The following is a 27,952-nucleotide window of genomic DNA, read 5'->3' on the forward strand; positions in this document are numbered from 1 at the left end:
ATAATGTTTACAACCTGTCGAGAGGTAATGTGCAAACTATTTTGAGACCACCCCATAAAACATTTTTAAGCAAAGTGCCAAATTCTGAATTGTATGGTCCAACTCAAACACCACAATAAACAAAGAAAAGAAAACCAAACTCAAACAAAGTATCCAAGACAGTGAAAATGTTTTGATGGCCTATCAGTGACCTCCCAAAGCTCTAGTCTAGGCTACAGCTAACAACCCAGGAGCGAGTCCATACATGAATTACGATTTTTTCATAAGAGACCAATTGCAACTACAACCATGCACTCGTATTATTTCTGACTGTTGCTCTGATGAAACAAATTTGTAAACGTGAGGTGATTCATTTCATTTAGGCTACTTCACTTGAAACGTTAGTGATCAGTATGGATGCTAGGCAGCCAAAAGAATTGAAAATGAAGGCACAGTTTACTTAACAGTGGAAGGTTTTAACCAAACAATAAATATAACGTTTGGGATACACAGGTAAATGCACATATCTACTTACCACCACATGCTTCCGCAGATTTGATGTGGAAGTTTTGTAGACTGATAGCTCTGTACGGCAGGGCAGGCACGTTTTGCATTGCATTATTATGTTATTGCCTTGTTTGCGTTTGAATGCAAAGTACTGGCTGAGATACGGCCAAGGATTTCCCTCGCTGTCCGGCGCATCTGTTCCACAGGAATTCTCTTCTTGGCAATCCTCAACCTCCTCCATGACCACCTCCATCTCTTGCTCGGCTACCTCGGCACCAGCCATCATCCAACCATACATGTAGGCTAATATTCCGCACGCGCGCCTGCGCCTGTTTCCTTTCAATTCAGGTCAATTGGTTTTTTTTTTCCCTGCATTTAATTTTTTTACTCAGTAACGGGCAGTTTTCGAATGTAGCGAAGTAAAATACTTGGTTCAAAATGTACTTGAGTAAAAGTAAAGTTACCCATTTCAAAAACTACTTAAAAATTACAAATTACACAAAAAATCTACTTAATTACAGTAACGTGAGTAAATGTAATTTGTTACTTTCCACCTCTGGTTTGGATACACTTCCTGTCCAGAATTTTCTAGACACTGTACAGGTCCCTGAAATCCTGGGGGTGGAGCTTCATGAACACGGGTGGGACTCATCCAAATGTTGAACCTGCATAACTGTTAGAGACCTAAAAAAAAAAGACTAATTGTACCTAATGCATCTTTAAGTAAATGAATGAATTTGATGTGTATGTATTGCACCCATATGGTGTGTGATATAATTTTTTTATAGTTTGATCAGCCCTAAACTAGATTTTCTGTCCTCCAGGAGGGTCGAAGTTAAAGTGTGCAGATCTGCTGAATCACGTGGTGGAGGTTCTGCATAGCTCCTTTACTTGTGCTGCGTATGGAGCGGACTACAGCAGCATCCTGCTCAAGGACATCCTCTGTGTCCGCAAGTACTGGTGTGAGATTACTCAGCAGCAGTGGCACCGTGAGTTTAAAGCTTTATACCTGGATTCATTCACTTGCGGCCCGGTCGCACAACACTGATAACTATACCTCTGCCTGAATTTAGTTCCAGTCTGAAGCAGTCACACTACAACTATAATCCCCACTATAATATCGCTTGGTCCTGCCACTCAGGGAAATAAATGCATCAACTTAGGAATAGTCATGGAAGTTTTTTTCCAAGTAGTACCACATTATTCCGGGTCATACTGGACAGCTTGGACTTCAAAACAACCCATGCACACACTCCTGTGGTTGATATAATACAGATGGGTCACAAATTATGGAAATATAATAAATAAAAAAGGATACAAACTACAGAGTGGTTACGGATTTTCATCCGGTTGCATCAAGGATGCTAATAATTTACAGATTGGTCACAGACGTTTCAGTATATTACAGATCGGTTACGGATTTCATACGTATGATGCGTCATGGATTAAAAAATTAAGAAGTCTAAAACAATTAAATGTTTGGAAAATGTTTGCTTTGTGAAAGATAGTGGGGTTTACTTTCATGCTGGTTATTGAGCAATTGCAAATAAAAAAAGCTAATAAGAAATCTGCTTGGTCTGGGCACCATGGTTACTGATTTGTTTCTCAGTGTGTATGTATAAAACCACACTGGGGCTCCTATGTTTCACCCACTGCTGATGCAGATATCCTCAAAGTACACTGGCAGTCAAAAGTTTGGACACCCCTACTCATTCATAGGTTTTTCCGTATTTTGTATTTTCTACATTGGAGAACAATACTGAAGATATCAACACTATGAAATAACATACCGTATGGAATTATGTGGTAAATCCATCCATCCATCTTCTACCGCTTATCCGGATCCGGGTTGTGGGGGTAGCAGCCTAAGCAGAGCAGCCCAGACTTCCCTCTCCCTGGCCACCTCCACCAGCTTTTCCGGGGGAATACCGAGGTGTTCCCAGGCCAGCTGAGAGATGTAATCTCTCCAGCGTGTCCTGGGTCTGCCCCGGGGTCTCCCCCCGGTGGGGCATACCCAGAAAACCTCCCTTGGGAAGCATCCGGGGGGCATCCTAACAAGGTGCCCGAGCTACCTCAACTGACTTCTTTTGATGTGGAGGAGCAGCGGTTCTACTCCGAGTCTCTCCTGAATGACCAAGCTTCTCACCCTGTCTCTAAGGGAGAGCCTAGCCACCCTGCGGAGAAAACTAATTTCTACCGCTTGTATCCGCGATCTCATTCTTTCGGTCACTACCCATAGCTCGTGACCATAGGTGAGAGTGGGAATGTAGATGGACCAGTAAATTGAGAACTTTGCCTTTTGGCTCAGCTCTCTCTTTACCACAGCAGACTGGTTTAGCGTCCGCATCATTGCTGACGCTGCCCCAATCCTTCTGTCCAACTCCTGCTCCCCCTTACCCTCACTCGTGAACAAAACCTCGAGATACTTAAACTCCTCCACTTTAGGTAGCAACTCCCCCCTGACCTGGAGTAAGCACTCCACTTGCTTCTGGCTGAGCGCCATGGCCACAGACTTGGAGGTGCTGATCCTCATCCCAGCTGCTTCACACTCGGCTGCAAACCGTCCCAGCGCATGCTGTAAGTCACAGATTGATGAAGCCAACAGGACCACATCATCTGCAAAAAGCAGAGACGTGATCCTGATGCCACCAAACCAGACACCCTCCGCCCCTTGGCTGCGCCGAGAAATTCTGTTCATAAAAGCTATGAACAGAACCGGTTCATAGGTGGTAAATTTAAAAAAAAGTGTTAAACAAAATGTTTCCTATTTTAGATTCTTCAAAGTAGCCACTGTGTACCTTGATGATGCTTTTGCACACTATTGGCATCATCTTAACCAGCTTCATGAGGTAGGAATGCTTTGCAATTAACAGGTGTGCCTCGTCAAAAGTTAATTATTGCAATTTCTTGCCTTCTCAGTGTGTTTGAGATCAAACAGTAGATAGTAAATAATAAACATACAGTAAATAGCCCTATTCCACAACTGTAGTAATCCATATTATGTCAAAAACCATTCAGCTAAATCAAGAGAAACGACATCCATCATTACTTTAAGAGATGAAGGTCAGTCAGTCCAGTAAATTGCAAGAACTTTGACTGTATCTTCAAGTGCAGTTACCAAAACCATAATGATGAACCTGGCTCTCATGAGGACCGTCCCAGGAAGGGAAGACCAAGACTTGCCTCTGCTGCAGATGATGAGTGTATTAGAGTTACCAGCCTGAGGAATTGGCAATTGACAGCATCTCAGAGTCGAGCCAACATGAATGCTTCAGTGTAGTAGACACATTTCAACATCAACTGTTCTTAGGAGACTTCAGGAGAATCAGGCCTTGACGGGTGAATTGCTGCAAAGAAACCACTCCAGAGGGTGGCCAATAAGAAGAAAATAATTACTTGGGCCAAGAAACACAAGGAATGGACGTTAGACCAGTGGGAATCTGTACTTTGGTCTGATGAGTCTAAATTTGAGATTTTTAGTTCGAACTGCCATGTCTCTGTGAGATGCAGAAAAGGGGAATGGATGGTACCTACACATGTGGATTCCCACTGTGAATCATGGAGGAGGTGTGATGATGTAGAGTGCTTTGCTCTTGGTGATTTATTCAAAATGGAAGGCATGCTTAACCAGCATCACTGCCAAAGCATTCTGTAGCAACATGACATCCCATCTGGTTTATGCTTAGTGGGATCATGATTCTTTTTTCAATAGGGCAAGGACCCAAACATACCTCCAGGCTATGTAAGGGATATTTAACCAAGAAGGAGAGTGATCACCTGATCTGAACCCAGTTGAGATGGTTTGGGATGAATTGGACTGCAGAGTGATAGAAAAGCAGCCAACAAACCATCTGGGACTGTAGGTACTAGAGAAGGTGACTGGACTTGCTTGAAATTCTTGAAGACGTTGCCAATTCTTCAAGCAAGTCCAGTTGCCTTCTTTAGCACCTATGGTTTACGATGACCTGGATGACTGAGAACCTTCACAAACAAACCATCTGGAACTGTAAGTGCTAAAGAAGGCAACTGGACTTGCTTGAAATTCTTGAAGACGGTGCCAGTTCTTCAAGCAAGTCCAGTTGCCTACTTGAGCACCTATCGTTTTACAATGACATGGATGACTGCAAACCTTCACAGACAAACCATCTGGGAATTCCTTCAAGACTGTTGAAAAAGCATTCCAGGTCACCTCCCCATGAAGCTGTTTGAGAGAAGGCCAATAGTGCGCAAAGCATCATCGAAGCACAAGGTGTCTGCTTTGAAGAATTTAAAATATAAAACGTTTTGCTTTGTTTACACTTTTTTTGCTTACTCCATAATTCTGTATGTTATTTCATAGTTTTGATGCCTTCAGCATTGCTTTTTTTAATGTAGAAAAGAAAGAAAAAAACACTGAATTAGAAGGCGTGTCCAAACTTTAGATTGGTACTGTATTAAATGCATTTTAAAACACTAAGTCCAGTATTTACATTGAAAAGCAAAACATGGTTGTGTAAATAAATTAAAGGAAATTTTTGTTGTGTTGGTCTTTGATGCCTAATTTTGTGTGTCTATTTTTTGTTGTTTGTTGTCTAGAGCTGCTGGAAGTGTATTGCAATCTTTTCACTGAACCTAAATCCATAAACCGGGTTTCAGTGAGCAGGATCATTCACACCGTGGTTCGGGGATGCTGCCTTCAGACTGACGGCTTGTCCCACACACTCTTCAGCTTTTTCTCAACAGCTCTAAGTAACATAAGGTACTAAAAACAGTATATGTGTAATACAACCCCGATTCCAAAAAAGTTGGGACAAAGTACAAATTGTAAATAAAAACGGAATGCAATGATGTGGAAATTTCAAAATTCCATATTTTATTCACAATAGAACATAGATGACATATCAAATGTTTAAACTGAGAAAATGTATCATTTAAAGAGAAAAATTAGGTGATTTTAAATTTCATGACAACACATCTCAAAAAAGTTGGGACAAGGCCATGTTTACCACTGTGAGACATCCCCTTTTCTCTTTACAACAGTCTGTAAACGTCTGGGGACTGAGGAGACAAGTTGCTCAAGTTTAGGGATAGGAATGTTAACCCATTCTTGTCTAATGTAGGATTCTAGTTGCTCAGCTGTCTTGGGCCTTTTTTGTCGTATCTTCCGTTTTATGATGCGCCAAATGTTTTCTGTGGGTGAAAGATCTGGACTGCAGGCTGGCCAGTTCAGTACCCGGACCCTTCTTCTACGCAGCCATGATGCTGTAATTGATGCAGTATGTGGTTTGGCATTGTCATGTTGGAAAATGCAAGGTCTTCCCTGAAAGAGACGTCGTCTGGATGGGAGCATATGTTGCTCTAGAACCTGGATATACCTTTCAGCATTGATGGTGTCTTTCCAGATGTGTAAGCTGCCCATGCCACACGCACTAATGCAACCCCATACCATCAGAGATGCAGGCTTCTGAACTGAGCGCTGATAACAACTTGGGTCGTCCTTCTCCTCTTTAGTCCGAATGACACGGCGTCCCTGATTTCCATAAAGAACTTCACATTTTGATTCGTCTGACCACAGAACAGTTTTCCACTTTGCCACAGTCCATTTTAAATGAGCCTTGGCCCAGAGAAGACGTCTGCGCTTCTGGATCATGTTTAGATACGGCTTCTTCTTTGAACTATAGAGTTTTAGCTTGCAACGGCGGATGGCACGGTGAATTGTGTTCACAGATAATGTTCTCTGGAAATATTCCTGAGCCCATTTTGTGATTTCCAATACAGAAGCATGCCTGTATGTGATGCAGTGCCGTCTAAGGGCCCGAAGATCACGGGCACCCAGTATGGTTTTCCGGCCTTGACCCTTACGCACAGAGATTCTTCCAGATTCTCTGAATCTTTTGATGATATTATGCACTGTAGATGATATGTTCAAACTCTTTGCAATTTTACACTGTCGAACTCCTTTCTGATATTGCTCCACTATTTGTCGGTGCAGAATTAGGGAGATTGGTGATCCTCTTCCCATCTTTACTTCTGAGAGCTGCTGCCACTCCAAGATGCTCTTTTTATACCCAGTCATGTTAATGACCTATTGCCAATTGACCTAACGAGTTGCAATTTGGTCCTCCAGCTGTTCCTTTTTTGTACCTTTAACTTTTCCAGCCTCTTTATTGCCCCTGTCCCAACTTTTTTGAGATGTGTTGCTGTCATGAAATTTCAAATGAGCCAATATTTGGCATGAAATTTCAAAATGTCTCACTTTCGACATTTGATACGTTGTCTATGTTCTATTGTGAATACAATATCAGTTTTTGAGATTTGTAAATTATTGCATTCCGTTTTTATTTACAATTTGTACTTTGTCCCAACTTTTTTGGAATCGGGGTTGTATACTCTTCTGTTATGTAGACAGTATCAGTTATAAAATTAAAAACACTGATGGATGAAGTGAATTACATTGATGATGTTACACTGTCAAGGGATGGGATATATTAGGCAGCAAGAGAACAGTCAGTTCTTGAAGTTGATGTGTTGGAAGCAGGAAAAATGGGCAAGTGTAAGGATCTGAATGACTTTGACAAGGATCAAATTGTGATGGTGAGATGACTTGGTCTGAGCATCTCCAAAATGGCACATCTTGTGAAGTGTTCTTGGTATGCAGTGGTTAGTACCTACCAAAAGTGGTCCAAGGAAGGACAACCGGTGAACCAGCGACAGGGTCGTGGGTGTTGAAGGCTCATTGATTTGCATGGGGCATGAAGGCTAGCCCATATGGTCCAATCCTGCAGAAGAGCTACTGTAGCTAATGCTGGCTAAATCAGAAAGGTGTCAGCATTAACTTTTTCAGCAGTGTGTGTTACAAGCTATTCCATGGGATTGGACCATATGGGCAACCCTTCGTGCCTCATGCGAAACAACAAGCTGTTGACACCCATGACCCTGTCGCTGGGTCACAGGTTGTCCTTCCTTGGACCACTTTTGGTAGGTACTAACCGCTGCATACCGGGAACACTCCACAAGATGTGCCATTTTGGAGATGCTCAGACCCAGTCATCTAGCCATCACAATTTGGTTGCTCAGATCCTTACGCTTGCCCATTATTCCTGCTTCCAACACATCAACTTCGTGAACTGACTGTTCTCTTGCTGCCTAATATATCCCACCCGTTGACAGGTGCCACTGTAACAACGTAATCAATGTCATTCACTTAACCTGTGGGTGGTTTTAAAGGAGGCAAAACTGAAGGCAAAATTTTTATTATCAAAATTCTATTTCTCATTTTATTAAATATAGGAATGCATTTTTGATGGCTATTTTGTCACTGCTATAGCAAGTTATGAGTGTTTGAAATATGCTATGTAATATATCAGTCCATACGTCAAAGCAATGGCCGTAAATGAGATTCGTCGAGACCTGTGCGAGACATCGTAGGACGGAAGTAAAACGTACAGCGGAAATCAAAGTGACCATCATCTGCCAACGTCATCAAAAGACGTGCGCGCCCTCTTTCGAATGCTGATGCGATCAAGCCGGAAGTTTTGTTTGTTTTTTGATAGCAATCAGGAAAGTTTGAAAAAAGTAGGTAGTAATCGTCATTTAAACTCCATTTTTGTACAGTATTTCGTTTGGAAAACAGTTTTCAAAATGGCGGCACTGACACCTGGCTGACACTTGACGTTTCGAAGTCTCGCGCAAGTCTCGTGAAGATCGCGCGGATAAGCGACGCCTGCCGTGGACCAAACAAACTAAATTCAACACGGCTAAAAACCGAATAGGCCGATAAGTATAATATTTAATTGCAATTAGTTACCAATACGAGTCATGATATAAGGTTACTAAAACCGAAAATGTAATTGAATAACACGTTAATTAAGAAATAAAGCAAGTTTAAAAATGACTTCAGTTCCCCATTAATTTTCTGGCTGATGGGAGTATATATTGTATACTGTATATTTAGCCTAGTCGAGCAATATTGCCACCTTTTCATAGCATTGAATATGTAATGAACTTATGAGGACGCTCTAGAGTGGGGTCCTAAATTCTGAGACTGAGGCTACATCCACACGACAACGGCAACGAGATTTATTTATTTTTTTTTAAATATCGCGTCCACATGGGCAACGGATCAGTAAAATATCAGGTTCATATGGCAACGCTTGCTGAAAACGATGCAATACACATGCCACACCTCTACGTGCGCTGTAAGACTGTCCCATCGGAGACACCAGAACAATAGAAGAAGTAGATGCATGCGCATAAACCCCTTCTTCTGTAGCATCAGCCACAAAGTTTTGATTATTAATCAGTAGCGTAAAACGAAAGACGCGGAAAGAGGAATGAATGGGGGTAGATGGAAGCCGGTACGCCAACATTCTGATATCCTCCAGAATTCTTCAGTGGTCCGGAATAAATTGAATGCTACACGTTGATGGATTACTTTGTTCTTCTACGCCCTTTTTGAGGAATGTATTGTCGGAATTAAACCAACATCTGAAGAGGTGAGATCGCTCCTTTTTTTTTTTTTTCCCTATTTTTGCTGGCGGGATTGTTTTTGTTTTTGGTGAGCGGTTTGGTTATACTGCTTCCGCAGTGTTTGGACTAAAGACTCTGCCCTAAGGGCTATTCTCTCACACACACTCTCTCTCTCTCTCTCTCTCTCTCTCTCTCTCTCTCTCTCTCTCTCTCTCTCTCACTTTGCACCATTACACAATAAATATTCGCAATGAAAATATTTTGTAAGCGCTTTTCATGAACCAAGTTATAGGATTTGTTGACAACTCGCATCGAGTTCGTTACACTTCTACCCGGCGTGAAGCACTGACAGTCATGTGGTTGTGACGTCATCGTAAACAAATCCGTTCTACTCATCCAGACGACTTCGCAACGGCACCGTTGCCAGATTTTTCCACTCTGGAACCCGTTCTCAAAAGATTTAGTTTTGGGGCACCCAAAACGCCGGTGCTGTGTGGACGCCAGGCCGAAACGATAAACAATTTTATCAGATTCACCTGAATCCGTTGCCGTGTGGACAGGGCCTGAGATTATTATTATTTTTTTTTCCTGAAGGAAATCAACAAAAGTTTTAGAATTTTGAAAATTCTAAAGCCAAAAAAGATCCATCTTGATACTGAATAGTCGTGGATTTGATCTAACATGGATCAGGTTTTATGAGTCTGTGTCAGCTCTGTATCAGAGTGTATACTGTCATTAAAGCAAAGGGATCGTACCGTACCAAATCCTAAGACACTCTTATGGATATTTCTAGGATTCTATTTTCACTCAGGTTATTACTGATATCCTTTGTAAAGATGACCTTTGCGTTAAATTGAAAAAGAATGCCAAATAGAAGCATTTTCACTGGTGGACTCAGACTTTTGGACCCCACTGTATATTTTGACACTTTTTTTTTTTTTCCACCTTGAAAAATAGTGTTTTCAAAATTATTGGCATCCCACAGTTAAAATATGGTGACGCTGTCTCTGGAGAGAATAACAGCCCTGAATGTAGCTCCGATAACAAGAGCTTGAGCCCTCCTGCACGCAGATCATTTTAAACGACAAAAATGTGTTGTTTTTTTTAAAATAATCCCAGTACCTACCCATCTGGCTCAGTAGCATTTCCCCTGTGGTGATGAATAACAAAAAGACTATGTGTGAGTGGTACAGAAACAGGATATGGTCAAAGGAGAAAAAATACTTTCAGGAAACAAATTTTGCTCGGTATATTTTTAAGATAAAATAATAATATTCAAAAAGTCTTGGTCATTTTTGGTGTTACTGTAAAAAAATTAGAGTGAAAAAGTAATTTTCCGTGTTATGCGAGTACATGCACTGCCGCAAGCTGAACTGTTGAATGCACAGCAAAACTTGATTAAATGTCAGCTTCACTGACTATTTACGAACTATTTCTGTGAGTTTTCTCTCTATAGCCTAGGTCACAACCGGCCGTACGTGCTCCTACGGCCGGTCTACGTGCAAAAAATGCAAGAAATGCACGGAGGGCGCGCGTGTGACGTGCTGATTTTCGAGCCGTAGACTGGCCGCAGAGGTTCTTTGTCATGTCAAACAAACTCTACGGGCGCTTACGTTTTTTTCAGGTTGCAAGACAAACTTGCGGCCAACGTGTGTCTTTCTCCACGAACAAAAAAAAAATGCAGCGATTTGGGAAACGCCAAAAATCACACAGCCAAAAAATCGTACGTCCGGTTGTGACCTAGGCTTAAATCATCTCGGTCAGACCAGTGGTTGCGTTAGACTTTTTCATTGTCCGTCATTTTGACGGACAGGGTCGTAAAAATTCCGTGATTGTCCATTATTATCTGTCATTTTATTTTAACTTTTAAATGACAAATGTATATAGGCTATAAATGCTATATGTTTAATAACTTGTGTTTTCATGGACTCATTTTCATTTAAAAATTAATTCACAGAACGAGCTTGTATTATTTAATCATTTATTTATGTATTTATGATGCAAAAAGATGAACAGAGATTCTGACGTTCGGTCACTTGTGAACCCATTTTCCCTCCGCTAAAAACATTGGCTGTTGCGCCTTAACGGGCATATGAACAATGTTATTTTACAACGTAGCAAGACAATTGCAGTTAAAATATGAACAGTCCACTACAACGATTTAAGCGACAATCTAATTTGACCTGTTTGCGTGAGCTCAAACCTTCCTTCTGGCCCGCATGGATTTAAATTGGGAGCTCGCTTGTGCATAATCAAAGTCGTCAGTGGAGACTGCTGCCGAGGCAATTGTCATTAAATTTTGCGTCTTTGCCTCGGACAGACGACTTCTCATTGACGTTTTAATTTTATTCTGAAGGCTGAACCCGCGCTCTGCTGCGACACTGGAGACTGGAATAACCAGCGCCACTTCAGCCAAAGTTCTGAAGTCGGGAAACATTTCTCCCAGGGAAGTGATCAGAAGCCGGCAAGAGCCTCTGAAAGTTGGATTTCCCGACCCTGCTAGTACTCTCTTCATAGGGAGGAAATCCTGCAGCATGCGGTCTTTCTGCACCCCGCGGAGCCTGGAACCTGACACGGAAGGTCTTAAATAAAACGAAGTTATGTTTTAAATGTTAGTTTGTCTACCCGTGCTCTCATTAAAATGATAGTTTAGCAGATATTCGAGCAGTGATGTTCCTAAAGGCCCGGTCCCACTGCACTTACGGATGCAAAGAGGATGTAAAACGTAAAAAAAATCTTTGCCATCCGTTGGAAAACGCTATGCATCCGTTGTGTACTCATTGCATACGTGCTTCATACGCTCTATCCATCGAGCATCCGTCCACTGTGATTTCATCCGCGCAAAAAGTTTTGAGCTGCACAAAACTTTTAGAACGGATGAACTTTCCGCCGTGTACGATGTAAATCCGCGACATATACGAGCAGCAAACGTTCTATGTCCGTTATCATCCGTTAAACGTCTGCTGTATCCTCTCTGCATCCTCTGGGCATCCTCGCAACTCACATCCGCTGCAGCTGAAAACGGAAAGAGGGAGGAAAGATAAGGTACATGAAACGCCTATTCATCGTTAGTAGCACGGAAATAGAAAGGAAGTAAGCGTATGCATCTCGTATATAAAGTATTCAAAACGGACAAAGCGTTTATATCTGGGATGTATCTCGTATATTTAGGATGTCTGGAGTATGTCTAGAGTATGTAGAAGGACACCTAGCGGACAATCGATATTTTGTATAAAAAGGGGGAGAAAATCATCTAGTAGTAGAGATGTATCGATGTAGCTGCCAGCATGTCTTTCCGCTTTATGCTGACGGCGTGCGTGCTGCATCCCTTTATATCCACGGAGCAGACGCAATTCATACCCCCCGCATGCGCAGTGAACGGTCTGCATCCGATATACATCCGCGCAACATCCCCTTTGTTTCCGTTAGGCGTACGTGATGCATCCCCTTCATCCGCTATGCATCCGCTCTTTCTGCTATGCGTCCGCTTCTCAGTTATCACCGGTAACCCCTTCGGAGCTGTCATCCACTTCCATCCGCTTTCATCCGCTAGGCTTCCTATGAACATGCGTTTAACATCCCCGCTATATACTACCCACGTCCGTTCTTTTCCTTTCTGTTTTCGCAAATTTTCGCCAATTTTGTCCATTTCTGGAGCGGATGAAAACGGATAGAGCCACCCCCGAAATTTTGCTCGTCCGCTGTGTCCTTTTTGCATACGTTTTGTGTCCATCGGCCAGTGGGACCGAGCCTTTAGCTTCCTAAGCTTGCTGGGGAAGTATACAATAAATCGACATTTGTTTCATTTTAAAAACAAGAAAACAACTAGCCTAAATGAGCGCTATTGCATTAAGACGTACAGGCAGGGAAACGACACACACAACCCAATGCATCTCTTTTTTTTTAATAGCAAAAATGACATGTCTTCTGCAGAGAAGGGAAACATTAATACAGCTCACTGTGCTAGTGGTTAGAAAAGTCAGAGCGCGGTCAGGAGCGCGATGGGGGGAACAGCCTTGCGCAGTGGCTGCAGTGTATACATGAGCAGCCTATGCACTGAACATCAAGACTGCCGCAACGTCGGCTCAGATTGAAAGTGACGGCAGTGAAGACTATGTATACTGTATGTAAGAAAACTCTGCCACAACTTGCCAATCATTTCAATTGTGTGTTTCATTATGTTTTATTATTGTTATTATTAGGCTATTATTGGTAATAGTAACGGTAAACATCCGTCAAAATGACCGACGGCCTTCAGATTTTTCCGTCATAGCTAAAAAAAAAATCCGTCAATGACGGACAATTGTCGGTTAACGCGACCTATGGGTCAGACATAAGCACATGCACTGACACCAACAGAAGCAAAGTGACACTTCATTACACCGTATTAAAGATGCCTTTTCCTCTGTCCTTCCCTTTAACCGGTCATTAACTCATCTCATCTCATTATCTCTAGCCGCTTTATCCTTCTACAGGGTCGCAGGCAAGCTGGAGCCTATCCCAGCTGACTACGGGCGAAAGGCGGGGTACACCCTGGACAAGTCGCCAGGTCATCACAGGGCTGACACATAGACACAGACAACCATTCACTCACATTCACACCTACGCTCAATTTAGAGTCACCAGTTAACCTAACCTGCATGTCTTTGGACTGTGGGGGAAACCGGAGCACCCGGAGGAAACCCATGCGGACACGGGGAGAACATGCAAACTCCACACAGAAAGGCCCTCGCCGGCCCCGGGGCTCGAACCCAGGACCTTCTTGCTGTGAGGCGACAGCGCTAACCACTACACCACCGTGCCGCCGTCATTAACTCTCATGGTATTAATCGATTAAAATAGTTTGAAGGTGTGTCCTTAAAGGTAGACTGCCTTTCAGATTTTTTCAAGTTTAGGTCATAAAAACAATTTTCCCCGACACCTAATTATTTTTGTTTAGTGGACTGAATTCGAATCTCAGACTTCCAATTTTATTCGTTTTTTTTTTTTTTAAATAGAACAATTAATGAATTTAGGGCCACGTGGCCCTAAATTCTCCACTATTTTTTCCTGCTTCACCGTGACGGGCTTTCCCCGTTCGCACAAGGCATTGTGGGATACAAATTTGAAACAGGAGAGAAAAATGGAGGACGTGAGCGTGCGAATGAAACGTGAAAGACCGATTACAGTAACGGAAAGCGAGAAGAAAAGACGTTATGTTGTATACGAAGGAAAGGAGACCAAACTAATAAATATCGGCGGTCAGCTGTTCGTTTAGCGACAGAATGATGGAAGTCAGTGCACGCTCAAAGGTAAACCTGTAGATGGCAGAAATGCAACGCTGTGGATACCAGCTGAAGAAGCAGGTAAACCTGCGCATGCGCACACGGACTTCCTCTCGCGCTTGACTGCGCGAAACGAGCGATTTCATGCATATTATTTGCTCAGGAATCCCTTCAAATTAAATAACTTCCCAGCCTTAGAATGGACTAAATTTCATCGATTTTATGAAATCGAAAGGCCGTAGATCGCGGATACAAGCAGCCGAAATGAGTTTCCTTCGCAGGGTGGCTGGGCGCTCCCTTAGAGATAGGGTGAGAAGCACAGTCACTCGGGAGGAGCTCGGAGTAGAGCCGCTGCTCCTCCACATCGAGAGGAATCAGCTGAGGTGGCTCGGGCATCTTTTTCGGATGCCTCCTGGACGCCTCCCTGGAGAGGTGTTCCAGGCATGTCCCCCCGGGGAAGACCCAGGACACGCTGGAGGGACTATGTCTCTCGGCTGGCCTGGGAACGCCTCGGTGTTCTTCCCGAGGAGCTGGCCGAGGTGTCTGGGGAAAGGGAAGTTTGGGCTTCCATGCTTAGACTGCTGCCTCCGCGACCCGGCCCCGGATAAGCGGAAGAAGACGAGACGAAAGGCCGTATAGCTGTCATTGTCAGCACCGTCGACTGTTTAACTCCTAAATCATTCTACTCTAACATTCAGTCAAGATGTTGATTACATTGGGGGGAAAAAAGGACTTTGTGGCCTTTTCTTTCAGGACAGAGAGACAGCTGCAGGTGCTGGAGCACCTGATCTCCGCTCTGAACGTGTTCCTGCGCTCTGTGGCGATGAACCGCAGGTGGCGAGTGTGCAGACTGGGAGAGGAGCTGCTTTCTTCCCTCCTGTGCGTGTGGAGCCAGATGAGGCCCAGCTCCAGTCTGAAAGAGGAAATGGTGGAGTTCTTTAACATGCAGCTCAGCGTGCATCACCCCAAAGGAGCCAAGACGCTGGAGACAGGTGAGGATTCTGCTCAGTGAGACCACTGAAGTGTAAGCAGACACGGGTTGTAAATAGTTCATGCTTTCTGTCTGAAAAACAGACTGCACTCTGCTGTAGTGTCATCATCCAGAGCTGTGTCTTTTGTTTCTTCCTTCAATATCTGCCAGACAAAAAAGGCATTTATTGAATCGTTTATTAGCGTTTATGGTTTTGAAAAATGTATCGGTTTCCTGTTACACTTATCATAGTTACAGCATGAGCAGGGAAATCACTGGCATCATTGTGTGTTTTTTTTTTTTTTTTTTTTTTTTTTTTTTAAATATATAATACACATACAGTACCAGTCAAAAATTTGGACTCATCTACTCAGTCATAGGTTTTTCTGTATTTTGGCTACGTTCTAGATTGTAGAACAATACTGAAGACATCAAAACTATAAAATAACATATGGAACATATATGCAGCGCTCGAAACTAACGGTGTCCCGGGGACCATAAAAAATGTCATCGGGACACAAAATTATCATATCTGGGACAATCCCGGGACAATGGGAAAAAATAGATCTAGAAAAAAGTTCTACATTAATATTATTTACAAAGCCGTAACACATACGTAGACATTCACCTAATTTGTCAATTTTAATTTTAAAACGTTAACAGCGAAAAATACATAGTAGCTACACTTTCGATGCACCTGCATCCGTAGGCTACAGAGCAGCGCATTCTGTTCTAGAATCTTCGGCCGGAGTCCGCATTATATGGACTTGGAATGGAATTGCTACCGCACACGCTGCGCCGACTCTTGCCAGAACAAAAATGCTGAAGTGGTTGAAGCGGACCGACTGCGGGGAAGAAACTGAAAGCCCAGACATTACGTCTCCGGGACCTTCAGGATCCAAAGTGTCATCGCCTGGTCTGCAGGCAACGCTAGCAACTGAATGAACTTAATGAACACTGTTAGACACGTTATAAAATACAACAGGAATGATGTGGATGATATTGACGGAAGATACCGTTCAACAGAATAAGTGAGTTTTCTTGGTGTCTTTCTAGTTCAGAAAGTTTAGTCAGTCAGCAGCACAACTAGGCTCGGACCTGCCACTATGCTGATGTTGCAACATTTGCACCCACGTTTCGGCAGCGAAAGTTCATAAAATGGATAACGGAAAGTTCATAAAAATGGATAACGGAAAGTCCATAAAAATGGATAACGGAAATGGTGAAAATTATAAGTTGGCCTTATAAGTGCCAACAGATATTCAAGGTATAAGTAGATGAAATGAACATAAAAGGGGTCTTATTTTCAACTAAAGTGTACTGCAGATGTAGTGAGTTGAAACATTTTCTGAATGAGCTAGTTGGCCCCTTTAAATAAACGGGTATCTATTCATACAGCGAGATCGCCAAAGTTTAATAAACTGAAAATGCAATAACTGTAATTTTGAAGTAGATGATGTATAGGACATGTGTCGCTTGTGTCTTGTGATTTATTGTAAAAATGATATAAAGGGTTCAAAATCACATAGTTACAAATATAATAGTAACTTCATATGATAATATTAACCACTGGTTATTTCAGAGAGGAAAAAATGGGGACACTATTGCTTCCATTCGGGACAATACAACACAGAATTCGGGACCACTGGGGGACACAAAGAAAAAAAGTTAATTTCGAGCCCTGTATGTATGTATGTATGTTATTTACCAGCTGGGAGGTCCGTATGGTGAAATACCGTGACCGAGGTCTTGAAAGTACTGAGCGAGGCCCTCTGGGCCGAGGTCAGTATTCAAGGCCGAGGTCACGGTATTTCACCATATGGACCGACCTTAAGCTGGTAAATAATATATTTATTTTGTTCTTTACCAAATTCTAACAGAAAACGAGAGCGCCCGAAAGGGAAAACCGAGCTGAGCCGGCATTTGGAATCCTCATTCACGGCTGTAATGCAAATTGCTTCCTCCTCGGTATACAAGTGCACTTCCATGGCAGGAAAAAAAAACTACATTTTGCCGCCTATGTAGTCCCCTATTTATACAAAATTGAGTCATTCAGGATTCAGCCATGTTTTTGCTCGGTGTTAGCAAGTTACAGGTTTTTAGCTTTCTCCTGAAATGTTTTCTTTTATTTCTTCTTCCTCAGGGTAGTAAAACTCGCTTTCGCTGTGAACACTGTCGTTATCGCTATCCGTGATGTAAAATTAATGCTATTCTCTTGAGAAATGCTGGCAAAAATTTATAAGATTTTTGATAATCTTATAAATGAATCTTATAAATGTTGACAAAAAATGCTACTAAGTTTGTTGTTGTGAACGAGTGAGTCGCCAGAGGTCCGTAACTGGGGTCCATACCGTAGGATATGGACCCGCTCGTCAGCCAATCAGAGCATGGGATTTGATGGAAACCGCACCGCGAAAAAAAAATTAACAGTTATTCCAGTGTTCTCTATGGGCGCTTTGAAAGTAGTGCAGCGCCATGTTATAATTCTGGCCCGCCACCCTTCCCTTGGCCAAAAAAACCCCCAAAAAACGTAACTTCATCAGTATACACCAAGTAAATCGTAAAGTATTCGCTTTATTATAATTTTGTAACTATTTAACACGCAGAAGACCATTAAACGAATGCATACGGGGCAACCTGAAGTGGCCACGCGATTGCAATAGAAAACCATCCGGCCGGCTGCATACAGATTGTGACCCAGAGCTCTGCAGATTGAGGTCTATCCCTGCGTTACACTACACCGCACCACGTTACACTATACTGACCACAGTAACGCTGGAAGCTGCAGCTAGCAACAGCTAAATAACTTTGCAGGTGCACACGCTTGTAGCGTTACTGTGCAACGGTTACGCTTATCTATCGTCTTTTCTGACCATACACAGTTACAGTAATCATATAACAGCGCACACACATTAGTTAAGTTCAGGTCTTTTATTTTACGTATCTGTGATTGTGTAGGCGAGAGCTGCATTTTCCTGTTGCTCCCCTGTGGTTGTTTACTGCAGGATTTCCGGGTTCCTGCGTCAAAGGACCTGAACTACGGAGGCCGGGGTGGCTTTGTAGTGCCAGTCTCGGGCACGCGCACCAGCTCGTGCATTGATTGGAGTGGTTTCACCCAATTAACATTAATTATGTGTATTGTAAAAAATGTATGCATTTATTATAATTGGGTATTTTGTTTATGCATGGAAGTTCATTTATTTTTCTCATGCAGAAAAAAATATAATTAATTCAGGGAGGCGCACCAGTCTCAACTGAAATGTCAGATGAGTCTCACATTGACAGTAAAGATATGTACGTACAGTAAGAACGTATTAATTTTTTGTGACAATGATTTATCATTTCCTATCCATTTATTGACCAGTTTCACTGTCAAAAAAGCCCAAAGTCCGTCAGCTTCAGGGGGACGACCCCCTACCAGGGTTCCGCCCCTGGACTCCGTTGGGGGCCTAGGCGACCCCCAAACCCCCGCCACCACCTTTTATTTTTGAAAAGTGGAGAACATTGGAGTAACAAATGTGCAGTGGCAGTGGGGGCGTGGCCGAGCGTCAGTCTGCGAATGGAGGGCGGAGTCAGGGAAGGTGAGTGGTTGTGTCACTATACCTGTTGTCAATTAACGTGTGTTTCCTCCAGTGACCGCGCCCTATAAAAGGAGACTGAGAAGGGGAGGTCGGCGCCGAGGGCTCGATAACAGCCTGTCTGTGGGTGGAGCACAGAGGCACGGCAGGCGGTTCTTAATTATTCGCGTTCTTAATTATTTTCTTTATTGCTGCTTTACAGCACACAACTCAAACTTTGTCACACACACACAGGCTGTTATCGAGCCCTCGGCGCCGACCTCCCCTTCTCACTCTCCTTTTATAGGGCGCGGTCACTGGAGGAAACACACGTTAACTGACAACAAGTGTAGTGACATGACCACTCACCTTCCCTGACTCCGCCCTCCATTCACAGACACATGCTCAGCCATACCCCTGCGGTCTGTGATTGGTAATGATTTCTGTTTTAAGGATTGAACCATTTTTTTTTTTTTTTTTTTTTTAGGCTAGAGTGGGGTTATAATCTACAATTCTTTATTATTGTTATCATAGTGTCACAGTTGTATAAAGTAAGTTGATACACTCAGCTGGTGGATTATAAATTCTAACGTTTCTACATTTCAGTCCACAGATGAAGTCGGAATGATTTGTGGTAAAAAAAAAAAAATTTTTTTTTTTTTTCTGCCTGCCTGCCTGCTAGGATTTTCTTGTCATCAGTGTTATCATCTGTGCATGTATTGGTCCAGGTGCCCATGCAGAAGACTGGGTGAAATGGCAGAGTCTCCTCTACAGCCTGTACGATGCTCTCGTAGGCGAGATCAGCCAGATTGGCAGTCGTGGAAAGTACGCGACGGGTTCTCGTCATATCGCTGTCAAAGAAAACCTGATCGAACTGACTGCAGACATTTGCCACCAGGTGATAAAAGGCTTCCCTTTACACTACCGTTCAAAAGTTTGGGGTCACTTTGAAATGTCCTTATTTTTGAAAGAAAAGCACTGTTCTTTTCAATGAAGATTTTTTTTTTTCGTTTCCGTTTCCGGTTGAGAGTACGTCGTGCGCATTCTGGCTGCCGCTTCTCACCAGAGCTTTTTTTAAATTTTATTTTCTTTCTTTTTCAATTTTCATTTTATTTATCTATTTTTTCTGTGTGTTTGTGTAGTTTGATGTTTGTTTGAGTGTTTTTGTCTGCCGGTTGTGGTGTAGCTCCGGACCCAGTTTTGGGCGTTAGTTCCCTCCAGGCCTTGGTTCGCTGTGGGCGATGCCTGCGCTCCCAGCTATGGACTGCAGCGAGCTCGCTGCTCATTTAACATTCGTGGTTGTCCAGCGCTCTGTGCTTTAACGCTTGGCGTGATGTTCCGAGCGATGTTGCTCGGTGGCGTCGCGGCGGCTGTGCAGGCGGTTTGGGACACACCAGCGCTCTGCGTGGCGGAGCTTCTGTGCTCGCTTTGTGGATCTACGGCGTGGTGTTCGAGCGATGTGGCTGACCGCGTCACGGCGGCTGTGCTGGAGATGTGGGACTCGTTTTCATGCGCCTTTTGATGGGACTGTGGCTGCTACACCACTGGAATTACATCCTGACCCCTACTTGGTGGACTTTTTACTTTTATTTATTTATTTATTTATTATTTTTTATCGTTGTTATTTTTTTCTTTGTCTATAATTGTAAAGCGTCCTTGGGTTTCTTGAAAGGTGCTATATAAGTTGAACTTATTATTAAGATCACTTTAAACTAATCAGAAATCCACTCTATACATTGCTAATGTGGTAAATGACTATTCTAGCTGCAAATGTCTGGTTTTTGGTGCAATATCTCCATAGGTGTATAGAGGCCCATTTCCAGCAACTCTCACTCCAGTGTTCTAATGGTACAATGTGTTTGCTCATTGCCTCAGAAGGCTAATGGATGATTAGAAAACCCTTGTACAATCATGTTAGCACAGCTGAAAACAGTTTAGCTCTTTAGAGAAGCTATAAAACTGACCTTCCTTTGAGCAGATTGAGGCCCTGTCCACACGGCAACGGATTCAGGTGAATCTGATAAAATTGTTTATCGTTTCGGCCTGGCGTCCGCACGGCACCGGCGTTTCGGGTGCCCCACAACGATATTTTTTGAGAACGGGTTCCAGAGTGGAAAAATCTGGCAACGGCGCCGTTGCGAAGTCGTCTGGATGAGTAGAACGGATTTGTTTACGATGACGTCACAACCACATGACTAGAACAAGCAGCACTCTCGCTGTTTTGTACGAACCACTGCATTGCATTCACTTTTGTATACAGCTTTTCTTTTAAATAAACAAGTAACTGAACCATTTCTTGAATTTCTTTTTTTTTATTGGATAAGACTGCTTTTCAAAATGTTCACACACAATATAAACAGTTATATAAATTATATAAAAATGCTTTTCAAAATGTTCACACACAATCAGAAAATTAAGTTCTATAAAACTATGCACACTAATAAAACTAATTTGTACACACAGGAGGCACGATTTCCTCGCGTAGTCGCAGCCATCTTCTTCTTCTTGTTGTGTGTTTGTTCCTGAGTGCTTCACGCCGGGTAGAAGAAGGGGTTTATGCGCATGCGTCTACTTCTTCTATTGTTCTGGTGTCTCCGATGGGACCGTCTTACAGCGCACGTAGAGGTGTGGCATGTGTATTGCATCGTTTTCAGCAAGCGTTGCGTTGCCATACGTACCTGATATTTTACTGATCCGTTGCCCATGTGGACGCGATATTTTTTTAAATAAAATCTCGTTGCCGTTGTCGTGTGGATGTAGCCTGAGTTTCTGGAGCATCACATTTGTGGGGTCGATTAAATGCTCAAAATGGCCAGAAAAACGTCTTGACTATATTTTCGATTCATTTTACAACTTATGGTGGGAAATAAAAGTGTGACTTTTCATGGAAAACACAAAATTGTCTGGGTGACCCCAAACTTTTGAACGGTAGTGTACTTCAACCACTTTCGCTCGTTTACACATCATTGAATGTATGAAAATGACGAGCATCAGAATTTTAATAATAATAGTGTCTTTGGCTTATTCATCACGGTCTAATTTGAGTTGTCAGTTTTCCAGCACCAATAATTGAATTTTGTCAGCAGCATAAAATTGGATATTTGGTTTGAAGGTTCATATGAGAGAACTGTGTGTGTGTGTGTGTGTGTGTGTGTGTTTTAGTTGTTTAGTCAGGATTTACGTGTTGTGTTGAGAGACGGCACACAGAGCAGCAAGCGGCGACGGCGAATGGAGATCGGTTGGGAAACACTGAGGGATCACCTACAACCCCATCACAGCGACTTCGACATGATACCTTGGTAATCCTTGACTTGCTTATTAGCTCATCTGGCCATAAGAACGATGATGAGCTGTTGTCATGGCGTGGTGTCCGTCATCCACAATTCAGTTACATCGTATCTCGTCCATCAGTTCTCCACGAATTTCCATTCCGATTGTTTTGTTTTGTTTTGTTTGAACGATCTCATCACTCCGCACAAAACCTGGTCGTTGTTTTGTCAAATTTTTTGCTAACAAGTTACTAATTAGGCCAAATTAACGAGTTTTCCAGGTCTCTCAGTAGAATTGTATCTCCGCTGTCATTTCTCATCCGATTCCAGTTCCGGTTGATGTTCTGTGTAGATCTTTCCTTGAGGAACAAAACTCGGTGGGTTGTTTGTTTACACCTTTGTTTATTTTCAGTTAAATTGTACCTCCTCCCTCAGTTCTCGATGGATTTCAGTTCTGATTGTTTCGTTTGAAAGATCGAGACCTTCTGTACAAAACTTGGTCATCCATCCTTTATCCGCAGCCACTTGTAGCCTAGGTCCCAACCGGCCGTACGTGCTCCTACAGCCGGTTTACGTGCAAAGAAACGCACGGAGGGCGCGCGTATGACGTGCTGATTTTCGAGCCGTAGGCTGGCCGCAGACCGGCCGCAGAGGTTCTTTGCCATGTCGAACAAACTCTATGGGTGCTTACGTTTTTTCAGGTTGCAAGACAAACTTACAGCCAACGTGCGTCTTTCTCAACGAACAAAAAAAAACGCAGCAATTTGGGAAATGCCAAAAATTGCACAGCCAAAAAATCGTACGTCCGGTTGTGACCTAGGCTTATCCTGTACAGGGTCGGGGGCGAGCTGGAGCCTATCCCAGCTGACTATGGGTGAGAGGCGGGGCACACCCTGGACAAGTCACCAGATCATCGCAGGACTGACACATAGAGACAAACAACCATTCACATTCACACCTACGGTCAATTTAGAGTCACCAGTTAATCTAACCTGCATGTCTTTGGACTGTGGGGGAAACCGGAGCACCCGGAGGAAACCCACGCGGACATGGGGAGAACATGCAAACTCCGCACAGAAAGGCCCTCGCCGGCCATGGGGCTCGAACCCGGACCTTCTTGCTGTGAGGTGACAGTTCTTGACAGAGGTTGACAGAGGCCAACTTAAAGTTTCCTCTGACTAGAATTGTCTTTCTTCTCTCATTTATCATGCAAATTCAGTTCTGATGGATGTTTTGGGTAGATCTTCCCTCGGGGAACAAAATTTAGTCCTTTGTTGATTTTCCTGTTGTAAACATTTTGTCGTGGAGGTTGATCCTCTCTCGCATCGTCACGTTTCAGTTCTGTTTGATGTTTGTGTCGTCATGATTGTTTTGACGGAAGGCTAGATGAGCTACGACGCCCTTGACGTTCTGGTTTTAATGAGACTGATGATGAACTATGGAATGATTATTTAAATGAAACGATTTCAGTATCAAGCAAGTGTTGCCAGGCAAAACAAACCTCGCCCGGTAGCACTTAGGATGAATATGAAAGAAGATCTCATGAAAAAAATAGGTATCCTATGGGTCCATGTGGCTACTGCTTATAAATAAAATAGTTTTCTGATCCCATGTCTGTACAGTAAATATAGCATATATATACAGTGATGCTTGAAAGTTTGTGAACCCTTTAGAATTTTCGATATTTCTGCATAAATGTGACCTAAAACATCATCAGGTTTTCACACAAGTCCTAAAAGTAGATAAAGAGAACCCAGTTAAACAAATGAGACAAAAATATGATACTTGGTCATTTATTTATTGAGGAAAATGATCCAATATTACATATGTGAGTGGCAAAAGTATGTGAACCTCTAGGATTAGCAGTTAATTTGAAGGTGAAATTAGAGTCAGGTGTTTTCAATCAATGGGATGACAATCAGGTGTGAGTGGGCACCCTGTTTTATTTAAAGAACAGGGATCTATCAAAGTCTGATCTTCACAACATGTTTGTGGAAATGTATCATGGTACGAACAAAGGGTATTTCTGAGGACCTCAGAAAAAGCGTTGTTGATGCTCATCAGGCTGGAAAAGGTTACAAAACCATCTCCAAAGAGTTTGGACTCCACCAATCCACAGTCAGACAGATTGTGTACAAATGGAGGAAATTCAAGACCATTGTTACCTTCCCCAGGAGTGGTTGATCAACAAAGATCACTCCAAGAGCAAGGCGTGTAATAGTCGCCGAGGTCACAAAGGACCCCAGGGTAACTTCTAAGCAACTGAAGGCCTCTCTCACATTGGCTAATGTTAATGTTCATGAGTCCACCATCAGGAGAACACTGAACAACAATGGTGTGCATGGCAGGGTTGCAAGGAGAAAGCCACTGCTCTCCAAAAAGAACATTGCTGCTCGTCTGCAGTTTGCTAAAAGATCACGTGGACAAGCCAGAAGGCTATTGGAAAAATGTTTTTTGGACGGATGAGACCAAAATAGAACTTTTTTGGTTTAAATGAGAAGCATTATGTTTGGAGAAAGGAAAACACTGCATTCCATCATAAGAACCTTATCCCATCTGTGAAACATGGTGGTGGTAGTATCATGGTTTGGGCCTGTTTTGCTGCATCTGGGCCAGGACGGCTTGCCATCATTGATGGAACAATGAATTCTGAATTATACCAGTGAATTCTAAAGGAAAATGTCAGGACATCTGTCCATGAACTGAATCTCAAGAGAAGGTGGGTCATGCAGCAAGACAACGACCCTAAGCACACAAGTCGTTCTACCAAAGAATGGTTAAAGAAGAATAAAGTTAATGTTTTGGAATGGCCAAGTCAAAGTCCTGACCTTAATCCAATCGAAATGTTGTGGAAGGACCTGAAGCGAGCAGTTCATGTGAGGAAACCCACCAACATCCCAGAGTTGAAGCTGTTCTGTACGGAGGAATGGGCTAAAATTCCTCTAAGCCGGTGTGCAGGACTGATCAACAGTTACCGCAAACGTTTAGTTGCAGTTATTGCTGCACAAGGGGGTCACACCAGATACTGAAAGCAAAGGTTCACATACTTTTGCCCCTCACAGATATGTAATATTGGATCATTTTCCTCAATAAATAAATGACCAAGTATAATATTTTTGTCTCATTTGTTTAACTGGGTTCTCTTTATCTACTTTTAGGATCTGTGTGAAAATCTGATGATGTTTTAGGCCATATTTATGCAGAAATATAGAAAATTCTAAAGGATTCACAAACTTTCAAGCACCACTGTATTTACTCTAGGGTGGCACGGTGGTGTAGTGGTTAGCGCTGTCTCCTCACAGCAAGAAGGTCCGGGTTCGAGCCCCGTGGCCGGCGAGGGCCTTTCTGTGCGGAGTTTGCATGTTCTCCCTGTGGGTTTCCTCCGGGTGCTCCGGTTTCCCCCACAGTCCAAAGACATGCAGGTTAGGTTAACTGGTGACTCTAAATTGACCGTAGGTGTGAATGGTTGTCTGTGTCTATGTGTCAGCCCTGTGATGACCTGGTTACTTGTCCAGGGTGTACCCCGCCTTTCGCCCGTAGTCAGCTGGGATAGGCTCCAGCTTGCCTGCGACCCTGTAGAACAGGATAAAGCGGCTAGAGATGATGAGATGAGATGAGAAGTAAAATATGCCAAGTGTCTGTGCTTTATACTGTTCCACTCTTACCTCTTACAGTTTTCGAAATGGAAACCTCTGAACCGAGCCTGACATTCACACGCTGTCGTCATGACCGAAACTCTTATTTCCCGGAAATGGCCCGGCGCTAGAGCTCAGTGGAACGCACTTTCCCTCTGTAATAAGCATAAACATGTCTGAAAGCGATTTCTTTAGTCTAGTCCATTTATGTCGAATGGTGAACTGAATTGTAGACACTCACTACCGGCCATTTTAATCGGAACACGTGTATGCGCAGCGTGCAACTGTTACACTCTTACAGCACGATGACGTAATGGCTAGCACCTCTATATGAGGCAGTAGACACAACAAAAACGATTTTGAACTTTTTGGTGACCTTGACCAGATGACCCTCCAAATGTTGGTTGTTCTATTTGAGACCAATGCGCATCTATCCTGAAAGTTTCATGAAGATTGGTCCAGCTGTTTTCCCGTAATATCGTTAACAAAATAACAAACAAAGCTGACCAAAAACGATACCTCCGTCCCAGGCGAGGTAATAATGATACCCGATTGATTCATGTTGCTTTGGTGTAGACTCTAAACTCCAACACGACTATTATTTCTTCTTTTGCATCTCCAGGCTACAGGTGACAGCTGCCCTGGCCTCCAAGTACCCCTCCATGCTTCCTGCCCATGAGCTGGCCCCTCTGCTGTCTCTGCTGTGCCAGCTGCTGGGTGAGCAGCAACGTCGAGGAGAGAGGGGCCCGTACGTGCTGCGCTGCCTGAAGCAGGTGGCTCTGTGCCAGGCCAAAATCTCAGGAAAAAGCCAGGCTCTGCTGGCGGAAGTAGGCCGGATTTGGGCCAGAGTGTGGATGCTGGCAGTGCGAGGCGTCAGTTCTGCCCACACGGAGCCTCTGTGCCTCGAGCTGTTACAAACCCTGGTGCAGTGCCACCTCGTGCCTGTCGACAGAGAGTTCTGGAAGCTCTTCTCTGGTGGCATGTGTAAACCATCTGTGTGAGTTCTTTTGGAAACCGCTCCTGCTGAAAACCTGTCACTGAGTTTATAAATATTTTTATAAATACCAAGAGTAAATACCAGGCGTATGGTGATGACTAAAGTGAGCAACTGTGAATGCAGTGCACTGTTATTGGTACACAGTGTTTAAGTCTGAGACAAGATTACTACTCATCGGTATAAAGTTCGAAGATATATTAATCCAGTTTACACACACACAGTAATACGTGTTGCTGGATATACACTCACCAGGCACTTTATTAGGAATACCTGCAATTACCCAAGTAGCCAATCATATAGCAGCACATGCAAATACTGTACAATTCAAAAGTTTCATTAAATCTTTGCATCAAACACCAGAATGGGGGGAAAAATGACTCGGAGAAGAATAACCAGACTGGTCCAAGCTGACAGGAAGTCTATGGTAATTCAAATAATCACTCTTTACAACCCAGGGCTCGACATTAAGGACTGCCCGATTGCCCGGGGCAAGTTGGAATGAGCATATATTATCGACGAGCACCACAAAAATTAGACTTTTTTGATCTTTTATTTCAGTTCCTAAAAGCGTCCCTCGCTACGTATCCGCCATTATGTCTTGGCTGTTTTCTTAGTCTCAGTTTCATTTCCTGCTTTGCAAGTTATTTTATATCCTCCCGCTGGTGTAGTATGGGACGCGTACTGTTTATAGACCCCTTGCGCATGACGTCACGCATCATGTGATAATTACAGCTGGGGTCAGACAGACACCGTCTTTCATGCAAGCAAGGCTTAATCCGTCTTCAATACGGTTAATTTTTGTGCGGTTTTTGCTTGTTCAAACAGAGAAATAGATAAAAAGGCATTACTGTCTCCCCGCTATCAAGAAAAACGTTAACAAATAGAAGCAAATGCTTCAAGAACAACGAGGAAATGAGTGGTTAATGAATATGAGAAGAGGAGCTCAGCCTGAAAACTCCAGAGAAATTCACGATTGTATTTAAAATGTATTTTACAAAAACAGATAGTCGGAAGGGAGAATGGAAGAGTTTGCTTAAGAATCTCGTTTTTTTTTTTTTTTTTTCTGCTCGCATTCGAGTCAGCGCCTTCATGAAAGTGTTTGATTTTCTTAAAGGTGAAGCCGCTTCCTTATTCGACACAGAAAACCCAGATTGGTTTCAAACAACTCGGGCATAAAAAACTCAACAAGGAGCGACATGCGCGATAAATCCTGAAAGAACAGAACAGATTAAGAGCAGAGCGAGCTGGAGCTTTGTTTCTGTTATCAGAGGAGCACAGCCCTGTGCAAAATATTTATATATCGGGGTTTTTATTTATTTATTAAAA

General features: G+C 43.0%; 1 protein-coding gene across 2 annotated transcripts in view; it reads left to right on the forward strand.

Moving 5' to 3' along the window:
* Positions 1 to 27,952, forward strand: part of atm (ATM serine/threonine kinase) — a 258,409-nt gene that overhangs the window by 14,072 nt on the left and 216,385 nt on the right. For both annotated transcript variants that reach the window (XR_009651292.1, XM_060905737.1), the window contains exons 4-9: positions 1,311 to 1,475; positions 5,062 to 5,224; positions 14,952 to 15,190; positions 19,454 to 19,623; positions 21,888 to 22,024; positions 26,252 to 26,626. Coding sequence is in view for 1 of the 2 variants with exons in the window: in XM_060905737.1 (XP_060761720.1) it covers positions 1,311 to 1,475; positions 5,062 to 5,224; positions 14,952 to 15,190; positions 19,454 to 19,623; positions 21,888 to 22,024; positions 26,252 to 26,626 (1,249 nt within the window). In the remaining variant the exon portion in view is untranslated. The remainder of the gene's footprint in view (positions 1 to 1,310; positions 1,476 to 5,061; positions 5,225 to 14,951; positions 15,191 to 19,453; positions 19,624 to 21,887; positions 22,025 to 26,251; positions 26,627 to 27,952) is intronic.

This window comes from Neoarius graeffei, chromosome 23, assembly GCF_027579695.1.
Source record: "Neoarius graeffei isolate fNeoGra1 chromosome 23, fNeoGra1.pri, whole genome shotgun sequence".
NCBI lineage: Eukaryota > Metazoa > Chordata > Actinopteri > Siluriformes > Ariidae > Neoarius > Neoarius graeffei.